This window comes from Echiichthys vipera, assembly GCF_963691815.1.
Source record: "Echiichthys vipera genome assembly, chromosome: 21".
NCBI lineage: Eukaryota > Metazoa > Chordata > Actinopteri > Perciformes > Trachinidae > Echiichthys > Echiichthys vipera.
In genome coordinates, this window is record NC_139846.1 from 9,172,284 (window position 1) to 9,199,270 (window position 26,987).

Genomic DNA, 26,987 nt, shown 5'->3' on the forward strand with positions numbered 1-26,987 from the left:
ATGCTATAATGTGCAGGTATGCACTCATAATACTTAAAGGTGTAATCCCAGGAGGCACGGATCTGGTGGGTGTCTTTTCACCAGCTGCTTGAAAAATTCTGTTCTTTAGCTGTCTATGTTATCTAAAACTGAATAAACATAACTTCAGTGACTACAGTATAACGTGTAGTTAGAATATGCTACATATTGCATGTTGCTGTTGGTCGGAAACCTGGTACGTCCAAAACCGTAGTTTTTCAGGAATGTAAGGTTTTGCTGAGAGTTTGAGGATCCAATGGTTTTACACAATTAAGTCAAAAGCTCGTTTTAAAAACTTTATAGAACTCTCACACACAGTGACCTATAGCACTGATTTATGAGGGAAAATAAAAATGACCAAATATGGAGGTACAAGGTTTCCGCTAGACAGCGACAATACTGAAATACAGTGATATAAATGCTGTTGTTGCCTTTTTGTTTTGTTTTTTCAGAAATTGTTTTTTTTATATCAATGCTTCATTTATACATAAAAGAATAAAACAAATACAAATCAAGAGACATTTCTCCTACCTCTTACGTCAATGAATCATTTACCCTTTTTGTTATCATCTGAAATATGCATTATCACAAAGCTGAAAACAGGGCAAGGTTGACCATTTGGAGATATGTGGTTCTGTGACAACAAGGCTGGCCACTATAAATAAGAAAATTGAACGTTATCATAATATTCATCCACCTTGGTTGGGAAGAACTGATGCATAAATTTGAACTTGTCATCATCGAGGTTAAGTTCAGAAAACTCCCATGGTCTGTAAATCTCACAAACAAACAGCTGAACCTGGACCTCATGTCTGTGGAAAGTAACCAGTCCTCCTGGATCAGCAGTCCTGAGACGCTTAAAAACAGGCTTGTGTGCGTGTCATAAACGGTCATCATATCAGGCGTGAGTCATGTGTGAGATCAGACTTACTTTCCATTGCCTGCAGATATTCCATGTGCAGAGCGCTGGCACTGGTGGCTCCGGCTGTGGACGCCACAGAGGGGAGCAGGTCGGTCGCGTAAGGGCTACGGTGGCCCGCCAGCAGAGCCATCTGGTGGTAGTACTCGGCCGTGGTCAGACCTGTGTGAGGGGCTGGAGCGGGAGAACAATGGGGTCAGCGAAGAGGAAACGAGGTAGAGGGGCAGAAGGAAGACAAAATGTAGTGCATTACACAACCCTGCGTTCATTTACATTAGATGATAATCAGCTCAGCAGAACAGTAATGAGCACATTAGCAACACCATCAAGTTAAGCAAAACAGCTGCACAGGGAGCATCACCTGAAGTGGAGAGCCTCACTGGGGATTACCGGATGCTTGCTCAGAGATTACAGTGAGGTTGCATTAGTGTTTGATTGATGCACAGTATAACTGAACGTGTTACAATACAATTCTTTAACAGCCTCTTCTCTTCTTCTCACTGTTCCTTGATCACTTTGGAGAGACTGTGTATGCCTGTGCGTGTGTGTGTGTGTGTGTGTGTGTGTGGTAAGAGTATGTGGGCCGACACATCTTTTGCCAGAGATGGTGCCCGTGTGTTGTACACATCAGGGCTGCAGTCTGCAGATATGCAACCTGCTCCTCGACTGTGCTCCTTTAAACTCTACAGGAAGACAAAAGGCCTAAAACGTATCTGCATGCACAAAGACACCGCAAACGATTCTGCCTCCACTTCACTTTCTCTCTTTTTTTTCTCAAAATGCCTCTCTTTTCCAAGTCCTTCCCTTAGTTATAGAGTGTAAGTCCTTGAACTGGAGCCTAAAAATAAACATCTGGTGGTGGGCTTCCTTATGCAAATATCCTAAGAAAGAGAGAGGAAAAGACTAACACTGTGGTTTTGGATGCAAATAGAGAATCGGTTCAGACCCACAGAGTGCTGAAGCTCTTTTTTCCCCTCACTGAAGAAATAAAGAGAAAATAAATAAAGAAACGCTGTATGAGGAGATTTCCTCTTAAGGTCTGTATGCCTGCAATATGCATCCATGATTGGTTGAATGAATGTTAGAAAAAAAAATCTAAATTAATTCGATCTGGGTATTATGTCTTCAGTAGAAGGGGGGAGTTTCTTAATTGTCTCTGCTGTTCCGCCTTAGCTTTGCTTTTGCATTCAACCGTAATATGGCCCATTCATTATCCAACACGCACAGAAAAAGGGCTTTGCAGAATTTCTAAATCAGAAATGTTGGCATCTGAGATCGATCCTGAGGGCAAAAAGAGGGAGTGGGGGCAGGCTGTCAGTGTGGCACTCGGGCAGAGATGTGCCTCAGGACTTGGTGAGCCACCGGGTGCTCTTCAGCATTACAATAGGATCAGGGGCAAGCTTACCTCTGAACCCCACCTCACATAGAAAAGAGAGAAATATTGTGTAAGGAAAGAGGGAGGGGGAAAAAAAGATGTGAAAGAAAATGTGTGGCAGCAAGAGGGTGGCACTAAATCCCACCCACTTTTAAATCTCCATTAGATTCTGTTAATTAATTCATCATTATTCAAATGTACATTTTGGTAGAGAAAAAAAAAATTGCATATTGAAGACGGAGGCTCCCTGTTAGCGCGGTGATATACTAACAACACAAAAGCTGATGGGTTAATTAATCACTGGATTGATTAAAGGAGTAATTAGGTGCCTCATTCACAATTCACAGCATTATGAGCTGAAAAGGGGGATCGTGTGGTAGGTTGGAGAAACTATTTTCATTTAAAGCAAGCCGAGACTGGTGCACATTATGTTGTGGTAATGGAAAAATTGGAGGGTAGAGAGTTTGAGTATATACAGCACTTCCTGTTTGAAAAGAGCGATGTTGGAGAGCAGGAGGGCAGGAAAGGAGTTGAGTGAGACTCTTGGTCTTCACTCAGCTTTTAACAGACCTGGATGAGATGAAGTCGAGTGCTCTGGTGGAGGGGAGATGCGCCCTGCTATCTGCGTTTCACAAATACACTTCAACAGAAGGTGGGGAGCTACAGTAAAGTGGGTCTCTGTTGCTGAAGTGCAGGAAAGGTTGACGGCTGATGACATGTGGGCCAAAACAGGTCATCGGGCTATTTCAAGACCTTTAAGGTGAATGTAGAATTAAGCTTACTTTTACCTCTGGCTGGTACTTTGTTTTGCAGCTTTGTTATTCTCATTCTTGATTATTCTGTCACATATTTCTGCAATCACACATTTAATTATCTAGTCCATACAATGTCTAAAAAACAGGGAAAATGCCAAAGACAAATTCCAGAGGCCAAAGCAAAGTTTTAAAACTGCTTGTTTTGTCCCTCTAGCAGTCTACATTTGTATATAATAGAAAAGAGCAACATTTGCAAAGCTTTTTTTTCCTCAATATATGATCTAATCATTTCCTAAATTCCCACAATCTAAATGCTATCATTTCATTACACGACACTAACTTGCTAAATGTTTGTTTATATTTTTAAATCATCATTTTAAATAACTGAACTGATTTTGGTGTCAACTTTAATCTATTTCTCAGTCCAAATCCATCTTGAGATCTCAGGAAACAAACGCTCCCTGTAGGACGCCACAGCATATCTCCCTCCCGCCCTGAACTTGAATCCGACCCTCCCTCTGTGTGAGCGCTGTAACTGTACGTGACCCTGCCGCTCACTGATGCATCCTCCTGAGGTCTCTGACATGACTCACAGATCAAAAGGATTAGCCTCCCTCCAACCTGCACCCCCACCCACACGGATCGCTCCATGCTCATAATACTCCCATCCACCACCTCCCTCGCTCAGATAACATCTCACCAACCCCTAGGTCTTAATAGAGATGGATCTAGTTGCCTCTCACCTGACCTCTTCTGATCTCAAACAGGAATTAAAACTGATACAGAGAATCCAGATTCCCTCTAATAGCGATCGAACCTCACTAATCAATTTCAACAATCATTTTTAAGGGTTGTTGTCACCCATTTCTGCTCCACTGGGGTTGTGTGCAGACATGTGTGTGTGTGTGCGTGCGTGCGTGCGTGCGTGTGTGCGTGCGTGCGTGCGTGCGTGCGTGCGTGCGTGCGTGTGTGTGTGTGTGTGTGTGTGTGTGTGTGTGTGAGAGTGCTTGCATCATGGTGTATGTTTCACTTTATTCACCATCTGCAGGGCTGAGGCCCCGTGTGGCCGACAGAACCGAGATGGAGGGGCTGCTGTGAAGCGAGCGGATGTAGTCCATGTATGGGTTGATGTAGGGGTGCGGAGGGTGAAAGGGCGACTCCGCCCCCACAGAGGGGTTCCGCTGCGGTGAGATCCGGATGAGGGAGATGTCGGAGAAAGCTGGACTGCCCGCCAGCCCAGGAGGCCTACGGAGACACACAGAGAAGAAAATATAGAAAGAACATGAATACATATTTATTCAAAGTCGAAGTTTGAGTAAAACTTGTGTCTTGATTTTAGGATGCCACTTTACATCTGACCACGGACAACAAACGAAAACTAGCTTCTTTGCTAATTTTGGCATATTTACGGCAATGTTCATCAATATGCACTGTCCCTGACAAATAAAATGAATAAATAAATAAACTTACAGCATTCACACGCATTGACTGAGGGAAATGAGTGTGAATGCTGTCAACATTGATGCTCATAGGACATATATTTGGATGATAATAGATTGAAAACTTGCTGTTTGATAAAGTTTGATTGAGACTAATTAAGTCACCACATGTGGGATAATAAGATCTTCTGATTTGATTCAGCTCTTATGACACAAACATCAACAAGTCTTTGATCAATGATTCCACAATTTCAACATCATGCTTATTTCATTAGGCCTGACAGGCTCTCCTCATCCAGATTTTACTACCGTGGGTGGACTGGCAGCGGCAGAGCCAGACAAATGCACTGTGACACTATCTCTCTCCCTCCATCTGCAAGGCAGAGAGGAGAGCGCTGCATTCCAACTGCTCCCTACGCAGACATTTCCTCAGATCAAAGGCAGCTTTCACCACGGTGTCTTAATCAGAGGGAAACGTTAGACCGAACTCACCGCTGGCCAGCGCCAGACAAGCAACGCTACACCACTTTACTCAGATGACTTCAAACTTGGCTTTGAGCAGAAACCGTGTACAGGATTGCACATGACGGATACAATGTTGTACAAAATCTATCAGCAAGTCTCAAACAATCTTTTTCTTAAAATAGAAAATACGATCAGGCTATTTTTCTTTTCTTTTTTATCAAGAACCTTTACTGTGAATCGTTTCTGTGGCATGAGATGTGAAATAAAGTTGAGAACAATCAAGAAAACTTTTTAAGGAGCCAAGTTTGAGATGAACTAATTTGTCTCCCTTCTTATAATTGGCTAGGAGGGCAAGGAAACTTCATAATGATGGCCTTCACCACAAAGGCCTTCCCCCGAGGATGTGGAGAAATCCACATATCAGCCAGACATTAACAGGCTAAGAGATTAGACTGAATTAGCCCCTCCACTTCTCTGTGGCTCCCCAGTGGACCAGTCTACTGTGACAAAAGACCCCAGGAGAAGGAGAGGATGAGCGGAGGAGGGAGGGAGAGAAAAAGTAGGGGGTGGGGGTTGAGAAGGAGGTGAAGGAGGGTGGGAAAAGATGAGAGAAAGGGGAAGTAAGAGTGAGAGAGACCTGGCCCAGAGTTTGTCTCACGGTGACCTTGAGCAAGGCCGGGGGAGTGGAACAGCCCAATTACGACCTCCGCCCTGTCCCTTGATCCCCTACCAGCCCCTCTGTCCCTCCACCTCACAGCCCCCCTAATGAAAGAGCTCAGGCCAGGACAAATAATGAGCACTGAGGAGCGGAAACAACACACACACACACACACACGGACAGACATGTGTACACAGGCATTCACACATACAAACTTTCTGTAATGAGCCCAAAGGGACAATGGGACAATAGTTTAAAGGCTTTCACAAGTGTGTGACAACATGTCTCAGTGATGCTGAAGCAGGTGTATATGGAAAAGGACAGTCGCTCTCAGGAGGGGAAGTCTCATTGGTAAAGAGTGCAAAGGTGACAGATTAAGGGGTCGTATCTGACAATGCAACACAATAGTCCCGGAATTTTTTTTCTTTTTTCCATTTGATCGTTGTTTCTGCACGTCTGCTGTCAGAAAATCCACCAGAGATTTTTTTTTACTTCCTCCACACCTTCAGCAGCAAGTCACGCAGAGGGCAAATGATGCACCTCCAAACAGGTGTGTGTGTGTGAAAGAGTGTGTGTTTATGATAAGTGAGTCATGTGCCCACACACCACCATTACATGCCTCATTTACACACATCAACAACACAGCTGCAGAGTGACGCTCACTTTGATGTCACATGGTTGACCATGCATCTCACACGCACACGCTCATGCCGCTGAGGGAGGACACAAAACAGAACATGCTTTGTCATTGATGACATAGGGGCACAAATGAAATGTGAAATGCATTTCAAATCTTGTAATTCCCAGATGTACAGGGGTCCATTTAATGGCAAAGTGCAAGGGACAATTTTTATTTCTGTGTCCCTGAATATGACGTTTTAGAATTTTTTAATGTTGAAAAAAGACCCAAGAAGAGAAGGTAGAAAAGTTTTATGACTTCTTTTCCTTGTCTGGCCCTCCAAATGCGTCTTTGAGGAGAGCCAGACGCCCACTGTGGCTGCCGTGACACTCATTAACCCTGTCATGCATTGGCTGCATCTCCCTACACACTGACCCTGGCTAAATGCCTCTGCTTGGCTTGTTTTTCTAATTAACTTAGCGAATAAGAGAAGAGGCCTGGAGTACTGAAAAAAAAGAGAGGTGGTTAGAAAACAAAAGAGCACACATGTTGATTGGTAGGCAGATGATGGCGCGGGGGAACAGGAAGAAATCAGCCTGATGAAAGGTGAAAAGGGAAAGAAAAGAGAAAAGAGGTGTGGAGAGAGACTATAAGGGAGGGAAGACAGTTAGAGCGTGAACAGTAGTCTGGAGAAGAAGGAGGGAGAGTGTGAATATATGGACTATGAACTGGGAGGGAAGGGCGGACAGAAGACTGAGGGAGAAAGGGGGAGCCGGTGAAGGAAGAGGAAAAAAGAGGTCTCCAGGGGTGCAGAGCCAGGTGTGTGGGGGATTTGAGGAGGACAGCAGAGAGATGGATTGTTAAGAAGGAGTGCGGTGCGTCTCTGTACTTGAGAGAGAGAAAAAACAAGTGTCCGATCCTCCGCGTTCAGCCGCGATCGCCTTAGCAACTGCCAGTACGCATTAATCAACATGACGAAAGGAAGTAATCTGACATTGTGCCGTGTGTGTGCAGGAATGTTCACCCTGTGTGTGTGTGTGCTGAGAGAGGTGGCGTCTTAGTTACACCTGATTTAAGATTTACATCAAAGCCGTACCGCAGGCTTTCGCTGCCTTACCAGAGAGAAAACTTTTCCCTTCACTCCTCTACTTCACTTCATAGTTTTATAATTCCTAGTAGCCCTCAAAGAAGACATCCTGCAAACAGGGCACAAGGAAAGACTGAGCTCCAGACATATGGAAGCCATTTCCTTTCACGTGGCCTCGCTTAAACCAGCCAGAGCCTCTTTAAGACATCGCATGTTTACACGGGGGCGGTCTGTGGATTTTAAACTGTCGTCTCATTTCACCGGATGAATACACACTTGCCAAGTGTAAATATGCCCCCAAAAGATTTTGAGGTTTTGTGGAGTTGTGTGTGTTCATGTAAACAGGCCTTGAATCTTTGTTTGGAACAAGGTTATATCAACACTAATATTTTTTCGGGGGTGAAAGCTTCAGTAGAAACATACAGTTGCGGGGAAGGTTGACGACTTTACTTAGGACAGAAGGTATCATTGTGGTGCGGCAGTTAGACCTGGTGGTATTGACACAGCGGTCCGCTAAAACAGGATCCGCGCTTTGCAAAAATACTTTTAGCATGAGCATGAAATAGTTGCACATGAAATGAAAATCAGAGTTTCTTGATGTGTGCTTCACAGAAGGGTACAGGAAATTGGTGAGGCCAAATCCAATAATCCAGCAACTGTGAATGTTCATAGACCATCATTGTTTCATCCACAGCTGCCAGGAGTGGTCCAAGAAGGAAATTTGAAAAGGAAAAACAAATGCTGGGGAGTCACGATACCAACCAAAGTGCAACATTAGAAATCGCCATTAAGAATCACCAAGACAACTAAGAGTGGAAGGCAATGGAAAAACTTCCAACATCTTTATTTTGGACTAAACAAAAGGAAGCATTAGAAATGGGAAGTGAGGTTTTTCATTTGGGAAACAATCACAATTCCCAACCATGTCTCCTAGAAAATGAAGTTTCCAAACAACAAAAACTGCATTCGCAATTGTGTTTTTTGGGAAACTTATTTTCAAGGGGACATTTTGAAAACTTACTGGTTAGGTTTAAAAAGAAAAAAAAGATGATGGTTTACGTTAAAATAATCATGTTGTGTATGTTACTTAGAAAAGTTAACGTTGACTTTTAGTTCAACAGGGGACACTAACCAACCGCCACCCTACACAGACCCTCACAAACTTTGTAATCCGGGCCAATATATGTTTTTTCATTGTTTGGGAACGTAATTTTAAGGAGATAGGGCTTAAATTGACACCTGCGTTACATACCATCAATAAATACTTTGACTTGATCCCATTTGTTCACAACAACCAGGTATATAGGTATATAAAATAACATGCCATCAGACTTTTTGTGAAGTTTTTTGCTTTGGGGTTTTCTAGGTACTGTGTTATTCCTCCGTTGTTCCTGCCTTTCCCTCCTTTGCCCATCTACACACCTGCTCTCAATCAGCCTCCTTAATCCTCCCCACCTCTCAGGGTTTTTCCCGGCCAATCAGCTCCCTGACCCGCCCCCCCTTTCCCTAATGACTTCATTTCCATCACCTGAGCGTCTCCCCCTATCTTTCCACCTGCACGACATCCCCTCATTTGATTACTTTGTATTTAAGTCTTGTCGGATCCTTGGTTTTTGTTCTGTTATGATCAGTTGAAGAGTTACTTCTTCCTGTTGCCTACTGCGTTTGGGTTCAGCTTCTCCACTCTTTGTGACAGAATAGTTATGTCACAGGCCCCCTTACTAACTAATGTTTACAGCCAATTACTTCACTGGCACTTTTGTTGTGTCAATTGTTGCTAAAGATGCTGTTTAAGCCTTTAACCATGGCTTTTTGAGTTGGTGAATTACACACTCAAGTTAACTTGGTCATATGCAGGTGATGTCCCCCATATTTTTACATTGGTCAAAAGTGAAAATGATGGGGGACCGCCCATTAGTCTGACAACAAAAGACCTGCTCCGAAGTCCCTCCAAGGTCCCTGGGATCTGTTGATTTTTTTTTTTTTCACAAAAAAGTCACTACTATGAATGGGAACTTCCATAAATAAAACATTCACAAACGCAAATCATAGTATTTATTTTTATTGTAGGAGTTTTATTGTAAGAAGTCAAGCTAAGTCCTTGGTTGACAAATTCATGCTATTGCAGTGAGGTTGCACTATATTTCAAGGTGATGATTTTGTACTGGAAGGATGTGCATCTTCACATATATGAAATCTACAGAAAGAAAAGGTTGTGCAACAATACAACCTATGTAGACCTGTCTTGACACATTACACCTGTGGCCACAAGGGGCTGAGCGAGTTGGGAACTGGGGTTTAGGAGGAAGCTGGGATCAGTCAGGTGTCAGGTCCTCTCCTGACCGAGGCTGACAGCATCACACACACTCATTCCTGCTCCAACCTCAGCTCGTTCTCACCACCTCATAGAAACCTGTGCCCCCCCTCTGCTCCCCTCCCCCCTGACCCACCCAGCCACAGCACAAGGCTGCCACCGCTCTGAAAGCCTAAACCAGAGAGGAGCAAGAGAGGGGGCTCCTGACAGCGGAAACAGAAGCACTTTAAAGCTCCAAACCTTTTCACTGAGATCAAAGGGCCACAGGAACAGAGCCAGCTGAGACCCAAGGAGAGAGAAAAGGGAGCTGAGACACAAACAGAGGAAGGTAGAGATATATTCTGGGTTCCTAATGCTTAGATGGGAAAGTCATTCCAATGATTTCATTTTATTCAAACCACTGATTAAAATTGTGGTTTGATCACCACTGGATCTGGCTGCTTTGGCAAATAATTAATGAACATGGCGCTACAAAAAGTGGATACATATTGTACAGGCTGTCACACAATACAGGTGCTGCCACTGACATGTTCTCTCTTGTCAAATAGAGTGCTGCAGCGTTAGCATCACCCTGCTTCCTCCCAACAAGAAAGCTAACGTTTCGGCTCAGGGCTGTCGTCAAGATCAACTCCAAGTCCAAAGGCAGTCAAGACCAAGTAAAGACTGAGTCCAGAGCAAATCCAGTCCTGTTCAAGAATTTTATAGACAATAGGCTCTTTTTTATTCTAATATAGTAGTTAAGGACTTTGGAGGGATCTATAAACAAGATAACATCAAACTAATCAATGCAGAGGATTTAGGCAATGTTTTGTACAACTGATCCTGAATCAACAGCCAGGAACAACCCGACCAGTTCTCTATAGCCGAGTCCAAGACCATTCAAGAGTCCGGACGCAAGCACTACAACCCTGGTTAGGTCATAAACAAACTACACCACAGTCACGACCGCAGGATTCCAAATGATTTCACAAGTTCGGCATGGTGAAACCACACGTTAGCAACCGGCTTTTTAAAAGACCCATAAAAGCTTCAAAAATTAACAATTGGGGTACAAATTCTATGCCTTTAGAACTAAACGTTAAAATCTCAGACGTTAATTCAGGCATCCAACCAAAATCCCAACAATGACTTTAAGACACGGCAACAGGAAAATGCAAAAATGGGAACTCATGTTCGCGTTTTAGGACTCATTCCTGTAGTTCTCTATAGGCTACTGATTTGGGTTTCAACGTGAGAGCTCACCAAGGCTTTTGCCAAGGACTGAGCCTACACACATTCTACCCAGTGAGCTAGAAGCCGCCCCCTAAAGCCTCAAGTCACTGTTACCCACAAGGTAGGTTTACTTTCTTGTAGCTATAGAGCTCCCACACATGTCCAATGGTCTTAATCAGCGGATGTTGTGCGACTTTAAGCGTCAAAACTTTGTCATTTTTCTGAACCCTTTTTAGGATCTGGCATCCATGCTGACCGCTCTTAAGAGTTGAGCTTGACCGTTGGATTTATGGTTACCGCAGTCCCTCCACTAATATCTGCAGCTCAGGTTTGGATTTATAGTTCACTGATAGATCTCACCCGTTGATAGCACCACAGTAACACTAGAGGGATGTGTTGTAGATGTTGGGTGCCTTTAATTATATTCCAAACACATAACTGTGTTTCATTCACTCACGAGGAACGGTGAACGGTCCGCCTCGTTTCATTTAGAATATGACCCTATTCAATGCAGTCTCCACATTTACAGTACGTTGTTTCATTCATTGTAACAGAGAGTTTGGGGTCATAAGCAGCCTTCATGATGGGGTCAGTTATCTCTACCGACCTCATTAACTTCTAAAAGAAAATACGTAGAATAGAGAAAAGTAGCTGACCAATCAGTTTTTAGCGGTTCAGGCTCTATAGCTGCGTCGTAACCCTTCACACACATAACGAATGAAGATTTAGCTTTGCCCCATTAAAGTTAAAGTAAAAAGGATGTTAAAGGATGAAGTGACGCTTTAACATATTGTCTTGGCATTCCAGCACCAGCATCAGACTTTTATAAAACACACGTGACACATTTTTGATGCTTACAAAAACACACAGGATGCAGTTAATGTATTTAGGCTTTCACCTTGTTAGAGCAAACCAAAAAAAGTAACATCACAGCTGTTGCAGATATCTAATCTGTCAATTTATGGCTGCATATTTGTAATCAACTTTTTCCAATTCTTAGAACTCAATTTGTATATTTCTGGAACTTTTTTTCATGTGATCTGAGTTTCCTCCCTCTCTGGCTTGGCGGAGCAGACCACGGGGCCGTGCCATGGCTCAGTGAGGTTGCCAGGCGTTCAGGGTAACTATGCTCCCCCCGGAGCTGCGAGGGCTCTGTGTGACCCCCTGACATCAAAGGCCTGGGTGGGTTCAGGGAGGTGGGGATGTGCTTTCTATTCATGGTCACATCAAGCAGGATTCCCTCTCTGTGGGATACTTCTGGAGGCGTGCCAGACATTCCCATACACTGCACAGTCAGTTCACACACATAGTCTCTCACTGTCCGGTTGAATACCCACGACTCTCCTTCAGTTTCCCCGTCTCCGCCCCTCTGTGTGTTTCAGTCCCACTCACATTGTCTACATATAAGCACACAGTACATCCCCTTAGGCACGTATCATTTCCACGCCGCTGGAGTGATAACGTGTTTATCATCAGGAGTCAGCGAGTGTGACAAGCTCAAGTCATAACAAACGGGTCCAGGTGTCGTGAACCCGCTGAAGGTGTGTCACACATGAACACCGCTTAGATCAAGGCTCGTTGGCCCTCCTTACACAGAGTCATGGGATTGTGCTTTATCAAACACATCTTTTCACCACTTGCGTTGGTTCCAAATCATGAGCGCAATCGTCCTTTTAGAAAAGTTTATGTTTGCCTTTGCCACGCAGCTGGAGTCTTTTTTTTCCCCAGCAGACTGTTTCGAAAACCATTTTTCCACACTGCAATTAAATGTAATTTCAGCCATCGAGATAAGAATGTCTACCAAAACGAATCAGCAGAGTGTATAGCGAGGGAATGAAAACATGAAAGTGAAATTACACAAAATGAGGGCTGCCTTTTTTCCTGTAATTTCAAGGAGGGCCTGAATCAGGGAACAAACATTAAACACAAAAAAAAAACATTTTCATGTTCCTTTTTGTTTCTCTCCCATGCTTGATTTTGCACTTTTACAATCAGTAATTGTTTTGCATGTACCGTTCCACCTTCATCTCCACTTCAGACTTGATTGCTGCTTTTTTTTTTCAAAGCAGGTTGAATTAACGCTGCTCTCAGTCAGTGTTTTGAGTTCCTCTGGCATGCCCCGGGCTAGAGAGAAGACAGGAGGGGACTCCTGGGTGTTGAAGTGTTAAACTTGTGAAAACAGGGTTGAAGCACATCCATCTTTCCTTTTCCACTCAAGTAATGTCTCCATAGCCCGGATGCCTTTACACGAAAACTCAGCTGACGCCTGCAGCTAAACAGGGTTCAGGTTCCACGCCCCACCGCCTCCGCTACCCCAACAAGTCTAGGTAATGAGCGTGCGCGTCTTTGTGCGTACACAGTCAATCTCAGGTGAGGAGAATGAGTGTGGCCCAGGCTTGCGAGGAGCAGCATGGATCCCCCTCCTCAATTCACCACATCACGCTGGGCTGCTGAAATGAGCAGCCGCACGGATGGGCCTGAAAGAATCACAAACAATACACAGCTCTACAAGACAGCAGAGACACACTGCTGGAGATGGTTAATCCTTCAGACGGAGATCTGAGGTTGAACAACAGAAAAAAGAGAGGAGGGGAAGGAGGGAGTGGTGAGACACAGAGGGAGGAGAACAGGAGCATCAGGTACAAGGAAATATAGGTTTCCTTTTCTGCGCTGAAAAACTCCTTTTTCAGAATGAAATCCATCACGTTTTCCTAATACATACTTCGTGTAGAGGAAAGGAAATCCGGACAGAAGAAAGGCAAGTGCTGGTGGGAAAGTGAAAAGACACAGCCTACTTTATTCTGGCCATTTCATCCATCTTGTTGGACTAATAAAATGTCATGTGGAGTTCCTTGATATTTAATCATGAAAGGCTGAGTGCGTGGTGGTGCCAAGCTCAGGCTTGATGAAGCTTTGGGAGGCTTAAACACAGCCCCCTGTACATTTTAGATGTACCCAATGGAGGACGTTTCACAAACCTGCTACAGAGGGGACACAAAACTGATACGAAGAGGAAGGAATTCCTAATAAGCCTGCACTGGGAAACTTTATCTCTTACTTCAGCTAGGAACAACTTTATTTAAAAAGCACAATATGTAAATGTCTGCCACTAAATATGATAATAAAAAACACCAAGGTTAGTGTTCCTTCAGCATTCTTTGTTCAGGAGGTTTTCACCAGGAGTTGAATTTACCGTCTCCTCCACTCCAAATGTAACGGTTACGTAGCATGTACTCAACTCAAATTAGAGATTTCTTTGGGTTTGAAAAGTGTTCGAATCATTTGGGATAATGTAAGTACACAATTCAAGAAAATATATAAAATGGGTCTAGTTGTTTTTAGACATTTGTACGCTTGAATCCCTTTAAACAAACTTTCGTTCCTAACGTAGCCAAATCACTCACACGGAAATGTCAAAAAGAAATGGACACAAACAAAAAGCTGTGATCGCACGCATTACTGCACATATTTATGGTGCTCCCGACGGACACTCACGAGAGGGGGGGAAAACAAAAAAAAAAGTATCGTGGGATCCAGAAGTATAGCGGAGGGTTTCTTTTTGGCTCGCTCCACATGACATTATTAGATGATACTATCACACTATCAGATGTAATGGACGCCACATCTGATAAGTGAGATAACGAAGGGCTGAGAGAATAGAATCCCTTTATGTGATATGAATTAATTTGCATTGGTGGGGAGAGTGTAAAAAGAGTGAAATTCTCTGTGACTTGGAAGATAAACAAATAGAAAAAGGGAGAAGAGGAGGTGCAGAAGCAGTAAGGGAGGCGATGAACTGTAAACTGAAAACTGTAATTGGTCTTTCGCCCGACTTCAGATGGACTAGAGGCTTTTTTAAACATGTGGCCATATTTTACATCTTTGCGTTTTAGGTTTCTTAAATCATATATTGAAGGCCTAACTAGGAAAGATGGGGAGAGGGAGGAAAGGAAAGGAAAAGGGAGGGACAGAGGGAGGGAGGATGGAAAATGAGGAGAGCTGGAGAGGATTTATGGCCCTGTTCCCCTGGTCTCGTTACTTGCTGTAACCGGCCCCCAGAGTGGGATCGCAGGGTCTGGAGCCCACAGCCCACAGCCTGGGGATCAGAGTAATGGAAAGTCCACATTTCTACACAGCTACAGCATGACGTCTGTAGGGCAAAGTAAAAAAAAAAAGTAAATTCAAAGAGTCTAAAACAAAAACAGATAATTGCGCATTAGGTAGGCAGCAAAATATTCCCTTTCCAAAATCTACGTGAGGCTCGGTTTTTTATAAAGTATCTGTGAAGAGAAGCAGACGTGAGGGCAGCGGCCGCCTGAGGTTGTGGAGATGATGTGAGGCGGCGTGCTGCCAGTGCTGGGTAATATCTTGACAGTCACTGCTGTTCTCTAATAGCTCCCCACCAATGAGAGGAGGGACTTTCTTTTACAAAGCCATATAAGAACCGGCACGGCTCGTAAAAAGTGACAGCCTGCCACACCCATTGAAAAAAGAACCAGCGAAACGACTTGAGGCGTAGAATGGAATGCATCACAGAAATGAAATGTTGTTCATAAAGTTGATCTAGTGTTGGTGCCCATGAAATCTGGAATCAAAGCTGTAAAATTAGACCGATTCATTAATTGACATTAAATTAGTCAGCAAGTATTTTCACAATCAGTTAATTATTTGTTATTTTTTAAGTTTAAAATCAGAACATTATCTGGTTCCAGCATCTTCTATGTGAGGATTTAATACTTCCTTTGGAGAAGAAAAAGCATTATAAATACATCACACTGGACATTGTTCATTATACACTGCTGACACTTTATAAACAGAATGATTAATCCAGAAAATAACGGATTGAGTAGCGGATTTAGTGATTATAAAAAAATATTCTTAGTTTCAATCCTATTTATAATGTATATTATGATTATTCAAATTCTAAATTTTGCAAACTATACAATATAAAATGTCTGTGATGAAAAATACAGTCTGACCTGTAAGAGGAAAATGAATATGCAGTTGAATGTGTTTCATATTTGAGAGGATAATAAAAGGTGAAGGATTGCAAACAAAAAATAAAAATGAATAGATCAACAGACGCGGAAGAGAAAATATTTCAAACGTGTGTGTGTGTGTGTGTAAGCACGGGTGCACACACACACCCACACACACACACACATTAGCGCAGAGCTGTTGGCACCTGCCTGTTATCTCTTCCCCTCAGACCTGGTTTTCCATTGTGCTCCATGGGAGAGCTACAAATTGAGATCTCAAACATGAAGAGGGGGCAAATGACTCGAGTATAGAAAATCAAATCCAACTAATGTGTTACATGTGCAAATTCACAGGCCGCGTATTAGAGATTAATGTATTCTTCTTTTATCAAAAATGTACCTTTTACAAAGACATTTACAATGGAGCCTTAAAATGAAATTCAACCAAAGGACCAACGGCGAAGACATTACCATGAACAGGAAATATTTGTCGAGCGAATAATCAGGCTTTGCATGAATAAAAGTGTTATGTAATGTAATGTAAAAATCAATTGCAGAAATAGTGTGAATTTGCTTCTTTAGTTGAGATTACCATTTGCCGTTAGGACATCCTAAATCAGTCATAAACCATTTAGCAAGGAGCGCAAAATAAAAACATTAAAAATGCATGTGATATTTAATAACTAGGGAGAAATACAAATATACACACAGCGGCAGGAGCAGCCTCAGCGTAGGCAATCCTAGCTGGGTAAGTAGAGGTTTGGAACATGTCTTAACAGATCTCCACGGGTAATGAGTCAACCCTAAAACCTTTACAGGCCTTGTCAAATATCTGCTGTGCCAAAGTCTTTTTTTTTCCACCCAACCTGCAGGATCCATCATTCTCAAAATACACAGGTGCCTCCAAAATATCAGGGCCCTGTGCACCAGCTAAAAAGGAAAAAGACTACACTGCCCATTTAGGCTTCTGAAACTGGTGTATTACAAAAAAATAGATATACTGTAACTTCAATCTGCCCACATTTCTGCTTAGGCATTTATCTCCTTTCTCTCTAAATCCTGAAATTGCCTCAGAAGAAAAAAGAGGGGAGAGATACTTTCCCCCCCTCTTCTCACATTTTCAGAGTGGTGCACAACTTTCTTTCTTCCCTTTTTTTCTCCAGTGAAAATTGAAGAGGCTTTATGTCAAATACGGCTAAAGCCAGCCTCTCCATATCAAACAACGCAGCGCGAAAATTACTGTGGCGATGATAAGGCTGCCAGATAGAGTGGGAGAGGAGAGCGAGGGGGGAGAAAACTGAAAGGAAGTGACTCTACTCAATTATACTGCAAAATTGGTATGACTGAATATTTTTCATTCAGGTGACTGATAGTATCAGTGAAACTGCAATGCAGATAAATAAAGGAGCCTTCTGTCAAGAATAAACACCATTAATCATGAAGCCAGCTACTGCGTGACCGCCTGTCCCCCCGACTTACTCCATAGAGAAAGTATTAAAGAGGGGGGAGGAAATGGCGGAGGGAGGGAGGCAGGGAGGAGGCAAAGCAGTGACTGCACCAGAGACGGGTGACCTATGAAGTCACACAGAATGGGTTTTGGACAGTTGGAGAGGAGGATGAAAAAGTGGCCTTCGTCTCCCTCCCCTGCCTTTTCCATGACAGCAGCCATATCTGGACACAAATTATCAGATGCGATTACGAAATAATAAACATCAATTGGTAATGTAATTTATGGCTCCACTTCACATTCTCTTTTAGTCTAGACGATATTCAAATGTAAATATTATTAGCAAGTCGTCAGGCAGGCTGTGGTTTTTTTATAATCTTTTTTTTTTTTTACAAAGAGAAAATTGCAAATAACATTCACATCACACAAATGTAATGAAAAGTCCAGCTACTGTGTTACATGTTTGACTAAAAAGTGCGTTCAAGGACGGCCTTTAAACTGAAATCTTAACTCTTAACTCAGATCTTTACAAAGCAAAGTTAAATCACAACATAGACATCCTCTGGTAAAGCTGCACAATCACAGAGCATGTTTCCTCTAGCTTCTATAAAACATACAATTCAGACCCTTTTTGTCATTCTATTGTTTTGCATTGTGTGTGTGTGTGTGTGTGTGTGTGTGTGTGTGTGTGTGTGTGTGTGTGTGTGTGTGTGTGTGTGTGTGTGTGTTGCAATGCTCGGCCTCGTCCCATCTGGAAGGAGGTGTTGCGATAAGACCGCGGTCTTTATGCTAAGCAACACGCCGCTCCTCTATGCCCAGATTGGGCGCTCTGACAACAGTTTATGTAAATAACAAAAACAACACAGCGCACATCTTCTTTTTTTTTTTTTTTCTTTCTCAAAACTCTCTCCAAAGGCAGGGGACGGTGAGGGAGGGTTGGTGTACGGAAACAGTGTGAAATTGGTGAGAATCTCTGGTGCCTTCAGAAAATAAAATCTAGAGGTTAACATAAAAGGTGATTCACTCAGGTTTTTTGGTGCAATCGTTGCATGAAAAGCGGCAGCCTTAAGTCAATTAACTCCTTCCTGGTTCATCGTTTCAGAGCTGAGGTTGTGCTGCGTTGACAGAGACGTGCAGCAGCTCTCTCTCTCTCTCTCTCTCTCTCTCTCTCTCTCTCTCTCTCTCTCTCTCTCTCTCTCTCTCTCTCTCTCTCTCTCTCTCTCTCTCTCTCTCTCTCTCTCTCTCTCTCTCTCTCTCTCTCTCTCTCTCTCTCTCTCTCTCTCTCCCTCTCCCTCTCTCTCCCCTGGTACCTTTCAGAATACCTTCCAGTCAGGCCGGAGCCCACAGCTGAACAAACACACTCCTGAATGAAATAACCACACAGGCTGGGAAACACACCCTGACAGCCCCCAGCTGCACGCTACCTCCACACTGACAGAAAATACAGGCCGTAACTTTATTCATGAGTCACACACTGAGATTTCTTTTCTATAAAATCTCTTCTTTTTCAGGCATCTTTAGTCTTAGCTTGTTGCATTTTTCTAAATCCCTTCAAATATTCTTAATGCAGTTCTGAAAAAATGGCAATTTTTGCATCAGATGTTTTCAATATAAATTTTAAGACAGAAGAAATATGCAGTATTTAAATAAACATGTGTGTATATATATATATATGTGTGTGTATGTATATGCATATATATATGTGTGTGTGTGTGTGTATGTATGTATATATACATACATATATATATCTTCTTGATTTTGTGGTTGTAAGTCATTTGAAACATTTGCTTAAAAGTTCAGATGTTTCAACAAATTCTTTTGATATTTAGTATATATATATAGTTGTATTTTATAGATTTCATCACAAAACCACAATCAAATTGAAAAACAAAAGTTAAAGCTGAAGTCTATTTGCTTTAAAACTTCTCACACTCCTAAATGAACTCTGTCTGACTAACTCTTTCCTAAATCCACATACGGTAACTGCGAGAAAAGGTTGTGAGTCAATTGCTTATCCCATTAGACTGTTTTGTTGTTTTAGTGGCCCCATTCACAGCACGAGGGCCCGGGCACTCCAGAGTAAACTCTGATGCTGATAATTGACTTGTGACGAATACCTCTGTTTGTTCTGAGCGGTCTCCGGGTGACGGAGAGCCGGTGCTGAGCCGCGTGAGAGGGCTGTTTTGTTTTGCTTGTGTACCGTGGTCAGGCAATAAAGCTGCAATGAAAGGAGCGGTCTCTTCTCTTGGCCCCGACCTCCCACCCCCAAACTCCCATTAAGCCAGTCCCTGACAATGGTGGTGGCAGAGGGGACCAGAGCTCCCATGGAGCGCCTGTTCTTCACCGATCAATGTGTTTATTTAAGCAGGAAGCATCTTCTCTGGAGCACGAAGCACTCTTTCTCCTTTTCGGTTGAAGCTGGAGGTCAGACGTTTCCAGAGTAAAAAAGCACTAGCTTCAGGACAGCAAAGACTTCTGCTGGTCCTGGATCAGTTCAGGAGTTATGTTGGAAGGTTATGGAAACTCGTAAAAAGAGTGTTGGCATTGGTTTCTTTTCAAACTGGGGTTGTTGAAACTCTCTTCCATGTGAATATACGAGTTCCTCAGTAAAGCAGGCACCCACAAGAAAGGACCCCCACCCCCCTCCTGACCCTGCGGCTTTAATATTGAATGGCACATTGGTACCTTCCCCACAAGAATTCATAAACTAAACGATTAGCCTCTGTCTGTAATTGCGCTCTCCCTTGCCTAATAGGGGAGGTGAGGTAAAGACGGAAAAAAACAAAGGACAGTTAATTTGTGATTTCCTCTGCTCATTTGAAGGCAAATTAAGTGTCAAACAGCTAATATGGAGCATATTTCATTTTATGAGCTTTTAATTTAATTCTACTGCCTCATATCGCTCGAGCCCGTTAGCTGCGCTGCTAACGCACGCTCCTCGCCTGAAAACGGGGGCCATAAATAAACATGTTTCAATTAGGTCCTTCACAGTAATAGGATATGATTCTGTTCATTTGCCACGAATGGATGGTGGATGTGTCATTCTGGCGGAGAGGAAACAAGCTGCTGGGCGTTCGCCGTGTTTTTCTCTGGACACAGACGCCCAGTGCTGACTGGCTTGTGTGCGTGGCGGAGGGGGAAGCTGGCTGGATTGATGGAACTGCCGCAGGGCCAACCCAACTGTAATTACAGGCCGTAATGAGAGGCTGCATGGGGAAGTACTGCAATAATAGTCCCTGTGTACTTAGGCATATCTTTGAGAGGGTTAATAACGATTAATTCTGCTCACCGAGGAGAACTTGTCTTAAAACAATTCAATATTTCTCCATAAGCCGCCTCCTGTCCTCCATTTCCCTGAAGCGACAGCTATACGTTGACTGCCTCTGTTTGCTCGGTCTGGCTACAAGCAACATTACTGAGCCGAATGCATCACCTTTAAATCCTGGCTGTAGTGCTACGTTCGTAAAGTTTAGAAAGCTTGCACAAAGTCTGGAAGTGTAATTAACTCTAATTTGCCATCAGGTGGTTAGACCCAGATGTAATACCGCAACTGATGAGTGGTTCTTCTCACTGAGGAATTCAGTGCTGCTTTTTTAATCAAGCAGGCAATATTGTTGCTTCCCTGTGCAAAGATTTATAGTTTCTGCATAAAACCCACGTAAGTTGGTAGATAACACGTGTGACAGTGACTTCACAGATTTAAATAAGGTTGGCCACTAAACAGCTGTCTTATAATAATGACAAATAGCTTCCCTCAGTGTAATGTCATATTAAACAGCTCTATGCTTAATGGCTTGGATAAATAGGCCATAAGTAGCGTGGCAGAGCACGCCCGTGTTTCCACTGACAGCAAACCAAGCGCACAGATAACGCCTGTCCGGACAGAGTGACTGAAGACACCGGCGCTACGTAACTTCTCCCCCTTAATTCAATTCCCCGGCTCCGTGTTGTCCCTCCACCCCCTCCTCATTTCTTTCCTCCCCCTCCTCTAACCTGTGCTCCAGATCGTACCAAAGCACTCCTGACGGATAACAAGCCAGGCTGTTTGTTCGAGCCTGTGTTGCCGGTGCGTGTTCGCCCCATTATCTCTGCATAAGCTAAATGCTAAATTATATTTGCCATTTTGTTTGCAGTGACACGGGACATCAATCACCTCCCTTTTTTATTTCCTCCCCTCTCCCCTTTTTTTTCTTCCCTCTGCTGCAGCCCCTGAGCAGGAGATGAGGGGTTGAGAGGTAGGGTGGGCCGGAGGTGGGGATGCGAGGGGGGGGGCATAAAAAATTCATTACGCTTAGTGGCACATCAGCGAGGGAGAGATATGACTCCTGAGGAGGAGAAGGGGGGGAGTTGATAATGATGAAGAATATCAAACATAATGCGGCCCAAGTAGCTGCCCCATCCAATTTGTCCTCGTCGCGCCATGATCGCTTCCTTCATGTCTGCGGGTAGGGAAACAAGCGCCGCAAGGACGGTGAAGCATCTCCTGGTGGTGCTCACTGTTTGGACGCGGAGAATACAAATGATGGAGAAAGTAAAAGAGACAGAAAGAGGGTGACTAAAAAGTGTAGAGAAAAAGTAATTTGTCCGTGAGTGTAAGTGAGTGAGCTAAGGGAATGCTTTGAAGTTCTCTGCTGACCTGGCCAGCACCGACAGAAGCACTCCAGGGAAATACGAGACTACTGTAATAAGACTTCCCCTGCTTATAAATACTTACCACTTTCTCTTACGAGGCATGACACCATGTTTTACTTTACTTCATACTTGATAGCCTGTGCGTGTATGTGATTGGATGAGGCGGGGCGGTTAGCAGTATAGGGTTTACATGTCAGGAGCCCATCTGTGTCTGTCAGAGACGCATAGATGTCAGCAGAGGCAGTCCTTCCTTCTCTTGACAAGGCTTGATCACTGCTCTTACGAGACTCGCTCGCTCCCAGGCTCTCCCTCGCCCTACTCTCGTTTCCGCGTCTCTGACACATGTTCATTTGCGTGTCTCTGACATGCGGATCATGTTGCGCATGTACAGGGCCGTGGCCTTTTGATCCTGAAAGGCAAAGAGAGGCGCCCCGGCAACCACGAGGAAGATGCTCCACGCCCACAGGCGGAAGGAAGTTCAGGAGCTTGATTCGTATCACCATTAGGAGAGTTGAAGAGCTCGCCAGTGACGCGTGTGATGCAGCTGAATCAAATGCGTTCTCAGTGATGATCGGCGGTATTTTGGTTGAGTGTGTGCGTGCCACTGCTTCGACTTACACATGAAGAGGGGGCACAGGAGAAGGCTCGTAGATGTACCGTCCCTGGGTATGTCTGTCGTCGATTGGCACAGGAGGATGGAAGGTCGGGAAGAACTGCGGTGAATCTGTTAAGGATAACAGGAAGAGAAAATAAATACAAGTTATATTTCTTTACGCTTTGTAAGATCCTCTAAAACTTATCGTCTTGTGAATTTATTCTCTCCTCAGCTAATCTAAATAGCAGCTATAATGAAAGGCAGCGGTTGATGGCTATCTTTCTGCAGACCCACCCAAATGAGACTTCATTAAATGCACTCAACTAAAAGCTGCACCGCTCCAAAATGTTCGCTAAGGAAGTCACTGTAAAATGTCTCAAGGCTGATAGAACCCAAAAATAAACAGCGGCAAATAACCTTAAGAAAAGCAGCCAAATGGCACGTTTCTCACCATACCGAGCATAATGTGGTTGTGTACAAAGGATAACGTTGAAGTATAACCAATGAAATGTACAAAAAAAGAACAAAAACACCTATTATTCTGTTTCAATGTTTTGTCACAACTGCCAGAGAGAATCGAAAGGCTTCTATTTTTTTCCTCTCCCTCCAGATAAAACATTAAAACATTTGCATAATATGTTCTTCCAAGCCTTTCTCTATTTTTACCCCTGAAATTGAAACTGTTGACTAGATGCAGTCATGCAGTCATCTTCCAACCTTAACTGCACTCCACACCATAATCTTCAAAAACTAAAGCTGGAATTTTGTGCTGCAACTGTACATCCATTGTTGGACAAGTTGCGACGAGCAAACCGTGAGTGGGAATCTTGCTGAAATGCTGAGGGTCGAGTTGTGAAACTGGAATGGGTTAAAACTTGTAAAGAAACACAGAAACTGCAAATGACGAACATACACACACACGCACACACCCACACACACACACGCGTCCATAAAGCAACAAATCACTTCATTCACATACAGTACTATATGAACACATGTCACTTTATTGCCTGTTACTGAGACCATTGCCAAGTCGCCTATCACCACCCTGAGGCGAAGCATGTGTCAACATCTGCATACCTTCACGCAGCAAGTCTCTGAGGCTGCTGGCTATGTGTTTTTTTTGCTTGTAAACATTTGGAAGTGTGTGCCAAGAGGGCAGATGGCCAAACGGTGGGGTGCCCGACAGCTCTGCGAGAGTCGCTCCATGCCAAACGCAGCTGCATCGCCAGGCGAACGCAGCAGGTGTTGATCCCCCAGCACCTCTCAGGTCTGCTTACCTCATTACACATTCATTCAATGGGATCACTGCCAGCTTGGGCCAACACAGCAACAATTAAGAGGGGATCAGTTTGGCGTTGTTTGTAATCCTACAGTCTTAAAGAGGTACTCTGAGGATTTAGTATTGCTTTTCCATAAAGTTGAGAGACAAAACAGAATTGTCAAAATTGAAGAAGCCGAGGCCAGAATACCCTGACTTTTAGAGACTTTGGAAAGCTCTCTCTTAAGCCAAAGTTAACATTATACAGCTGTTTTCACCGTATTCCCCATGACATGAATATTGACTTTGACATGCTGGTGGAGAGCCTCATTAAGTCTAAACACTGGCACCCCATACAACGTGCATACAGACAGCAAGCCTCACACAAACCTGCTAAAGAGGTGGACATGCAACAGCCGACGCCTTATTTTCCTGTGTTGATATCCCCAGAAAAGCAGCTTTTTCTGATGCAATCTACTGAATGAGGACTTCTTCTCCTGTGATGTGATGGCACATATTTCGAGGTCTTGTAGCAGTGACAATGAATAAAGGAGAAGTTGAAGTAGAAAAAGTCTAGAGGACTCAAGTGAAATAGAGCGCTGCAGGAATGAGCTCTAAAACTCTCAGAGTGCTTTTTGAATGGGTTTTTGGTTTGATTGGTTTGTTCTATGACATAAAATACGTATGTAAATATCCCACTCTTGAATTATGATGCTCGTACACGTCTTAAGTAGTGGCTAACACGTTAAATCAGGTGGAAGCTAGCGAAGCTTCATGAGATCGGGATGTTGTTCGTTTATAGCTTTTTACTTTTGCCGATTGCATTTATACTCAAGATGATCATCTTGCTGAACAGAAAGTATCATAAACTTGAACTTAACACGAAACTTATTTACTGCAAAAATCCAATGGATGGTATTTTCTCGAGGGAACCGGGGTTATGCTAACTTCTCCGTTAGCCTACAACAATATTTCATCCCCGCAGCAATTCACTGTTGACTTTTGAATACATTTTTATGGTGTTATATTCCCAAATACACCCTGAAAATCACTGAATATTAGAGCACATTAGGGGTTTGCTTAGTGTGAGTAAAACAGAAAACTTCTAGAACAAATACAAGGGTTTTCATCCTGTTTTCACAATAGCAAAGATAAGTGGTAAAAGGCTCTGGCATGTATCTGACCACTCAGTCTCTGTCTGTTTGATAGTTTTCTCCTGATGACTCAGTTTTGGCTTGGCTCACCTCGGCTGATTCCAGAGTTACCGAGGGAGGCGGGGGGGAGAAGAAGAGAGGTTTCTGGGATAGAGCGATGTGCTGGTGGTAGACAAGGGCAGAATCTGCTTTGTTTACTCTCCACAGCTTCGCTTCTGGGCTGTCGGCCCTTGGCTGTCAGACTCGGAAACGAACCTTCATTTTACCGAGGTCTACAGTATGTACTGTGTTCTGGCTCAATGGTAGCACATCTGATCTTACCGATCCCCGCCCACATGACTTGAACTTTACACTAACTGTCCTGTTGGGTAATGAGGGATGACTGTAGAGATTACAAACTGTGAAATCATTTTTAAAAGACCCCACCCTTTCACCCCCACAGAGGACACCTCCATTCCCACATCCGCTACTCCTTATTGAATTACCCAGATCTCCACTGTGTTTATGTCTCTGGAGCTCCTCACTCAGCACAGCCATGTGCCTAGACTGGACGCCTTTTTTTTTCTTGCTCCTTCATCACTCTTTCCTTCCCTCCCTCCGCTTCGCTCGCTGTGGCTGCATGGCAAACCGTTCCGCTGAGGTTTATTTAAATTCAACTCCAAAGTTTACTTTACCATGGCCCTATCTAAATAGAGCCTGCCACCTCTTTTACGCCAGCGCGGCTCTCCATTAGCGAGGCAAACAGCCCTGTGTCACTGGAGGGAATGTATACAGTCGCAAAAGAACAGAGGGCGAAGGAGAGAGGGGGGAGAGACTCCATCCTGCAATCCATCTCCAGTGTTTCCTGTAGGGACTCTTTACTGTTTACTCCGGGACTAAATTGCCCCTGCTCTTCTGGATATTCAGGGGTATTCTCATCTCTCTAATACAGAATACAGCTGGAAGGCACATAGAAAGCAGACACACGCGTCACAATTTTTTTACCTTCCCACTGCGGCCACACACCACAGCAGCTCCAGCATTCCTAAAGACAGTGTAATCACAACGGTTTTGTCCTGATTGCATTTGGTAAACCGCCGCTGGCAATAAAGCACCAATCAAACACTGAAAGTCAGGAACACATCATATCAAAGTTTGCAAAGTTTTTGGAGACGCATCTATTGAAACATAGAACTTTTTTTTCCTACCAATTCATCAGCTCTTCAGAACTCTTCTCAAACATTTTAATGACTCCAGAGCAGCAGTATTCACTTTTATTACCTTTTTTTTATTATTCTTTTAGGAAAAGGGATGGAAGTCATTAAGACATGATTACAAATGGGTCTCAATGAAAGGGCAATTAGAGACAAACTTTGACCAGGCTCATTAATTCTAATTCAACACAAACACACCATGCTCAGGACCAAAAGCCAGCTTCCCCTTCATTAAAGAGAGGATGGTAATTGCCTTGTCCTTTATTGGACACTTGAATCATTTCAAAAGAAGGGGGAGGACAAAGGAGGATAAAGCCTAAAGCACATCATTTGCAATATCCTCATTGGTTAATCTCCTTTTCATAATGGCAGTTTTACCACAAAGGATGGTCACTGTGCTTTGGAACGCATGTGATGTGATACTTTAGGAGAATTTGAGCTGTCACTCACAATTCTGATTTGGGTTTTTGATAATACACAAACAATTTCTCATCTTTCTCTTTTGTTGTCATCTCAGCATTGTGAGTTCATTGTCTTGACTGCTTAAACCTGGGCTCCTCCTCTGCTCTGGCAAAGGGTTCACTGACTCCGCACTAACAGTGTCACCCTGAAGCCGAGGACCAAACGCTCTTCCGTAAACACCACACTTCTCATCGACGCTCTGCTGCGAGAGCACAAAGAGCCAGTGACAGATTGTCATAAGCGACTAAGGCGGAGTGAGAAAAGGGATGCCGGGGCCCGCTCCAGAGGTTTGTGAATTGCTAATGTGGAACATATGAAGCCTGTGCCGGGGCTGCGACTGCCAGATTTCATTATGCCACCTCTCTCCCCACTCATGATCTCACTGCTCAGGCACGCTCGTCTG

At 43.6% G+C, this 26,987-nt stretch overlaps 1 protein-coding gene across 1 annotated transcript in view; it reads right to left on the bottom strand.

Moving 5' to 3' along the window:
* gli3 (GLI family zinc finger 3) overlaps positions 1–26,987 on the bottom strand; it is a 93,061-nt gene that overhangs the window by 19,984 nt on the left and 46,090 nt on the right. Inside the window, exons 4-6 of the mRNA XM_083936270.1 lie at positions 22,538–22,643; positions 4,107–4,312; positions 950–1,111 (exon numbers count right to left, since the gene is read on the bottom strand). Coding sequence (XP_083792396.1) covers positions 950–1,111; positions 4,107–4,312; positions 22,538–22,643 — 474 coding nt within the window. The remainder of the gene's footprint in view (positions 1–949; positions 1,112–4,106; positions 4,313–22,537; positions 22,644–26,987) is intronic.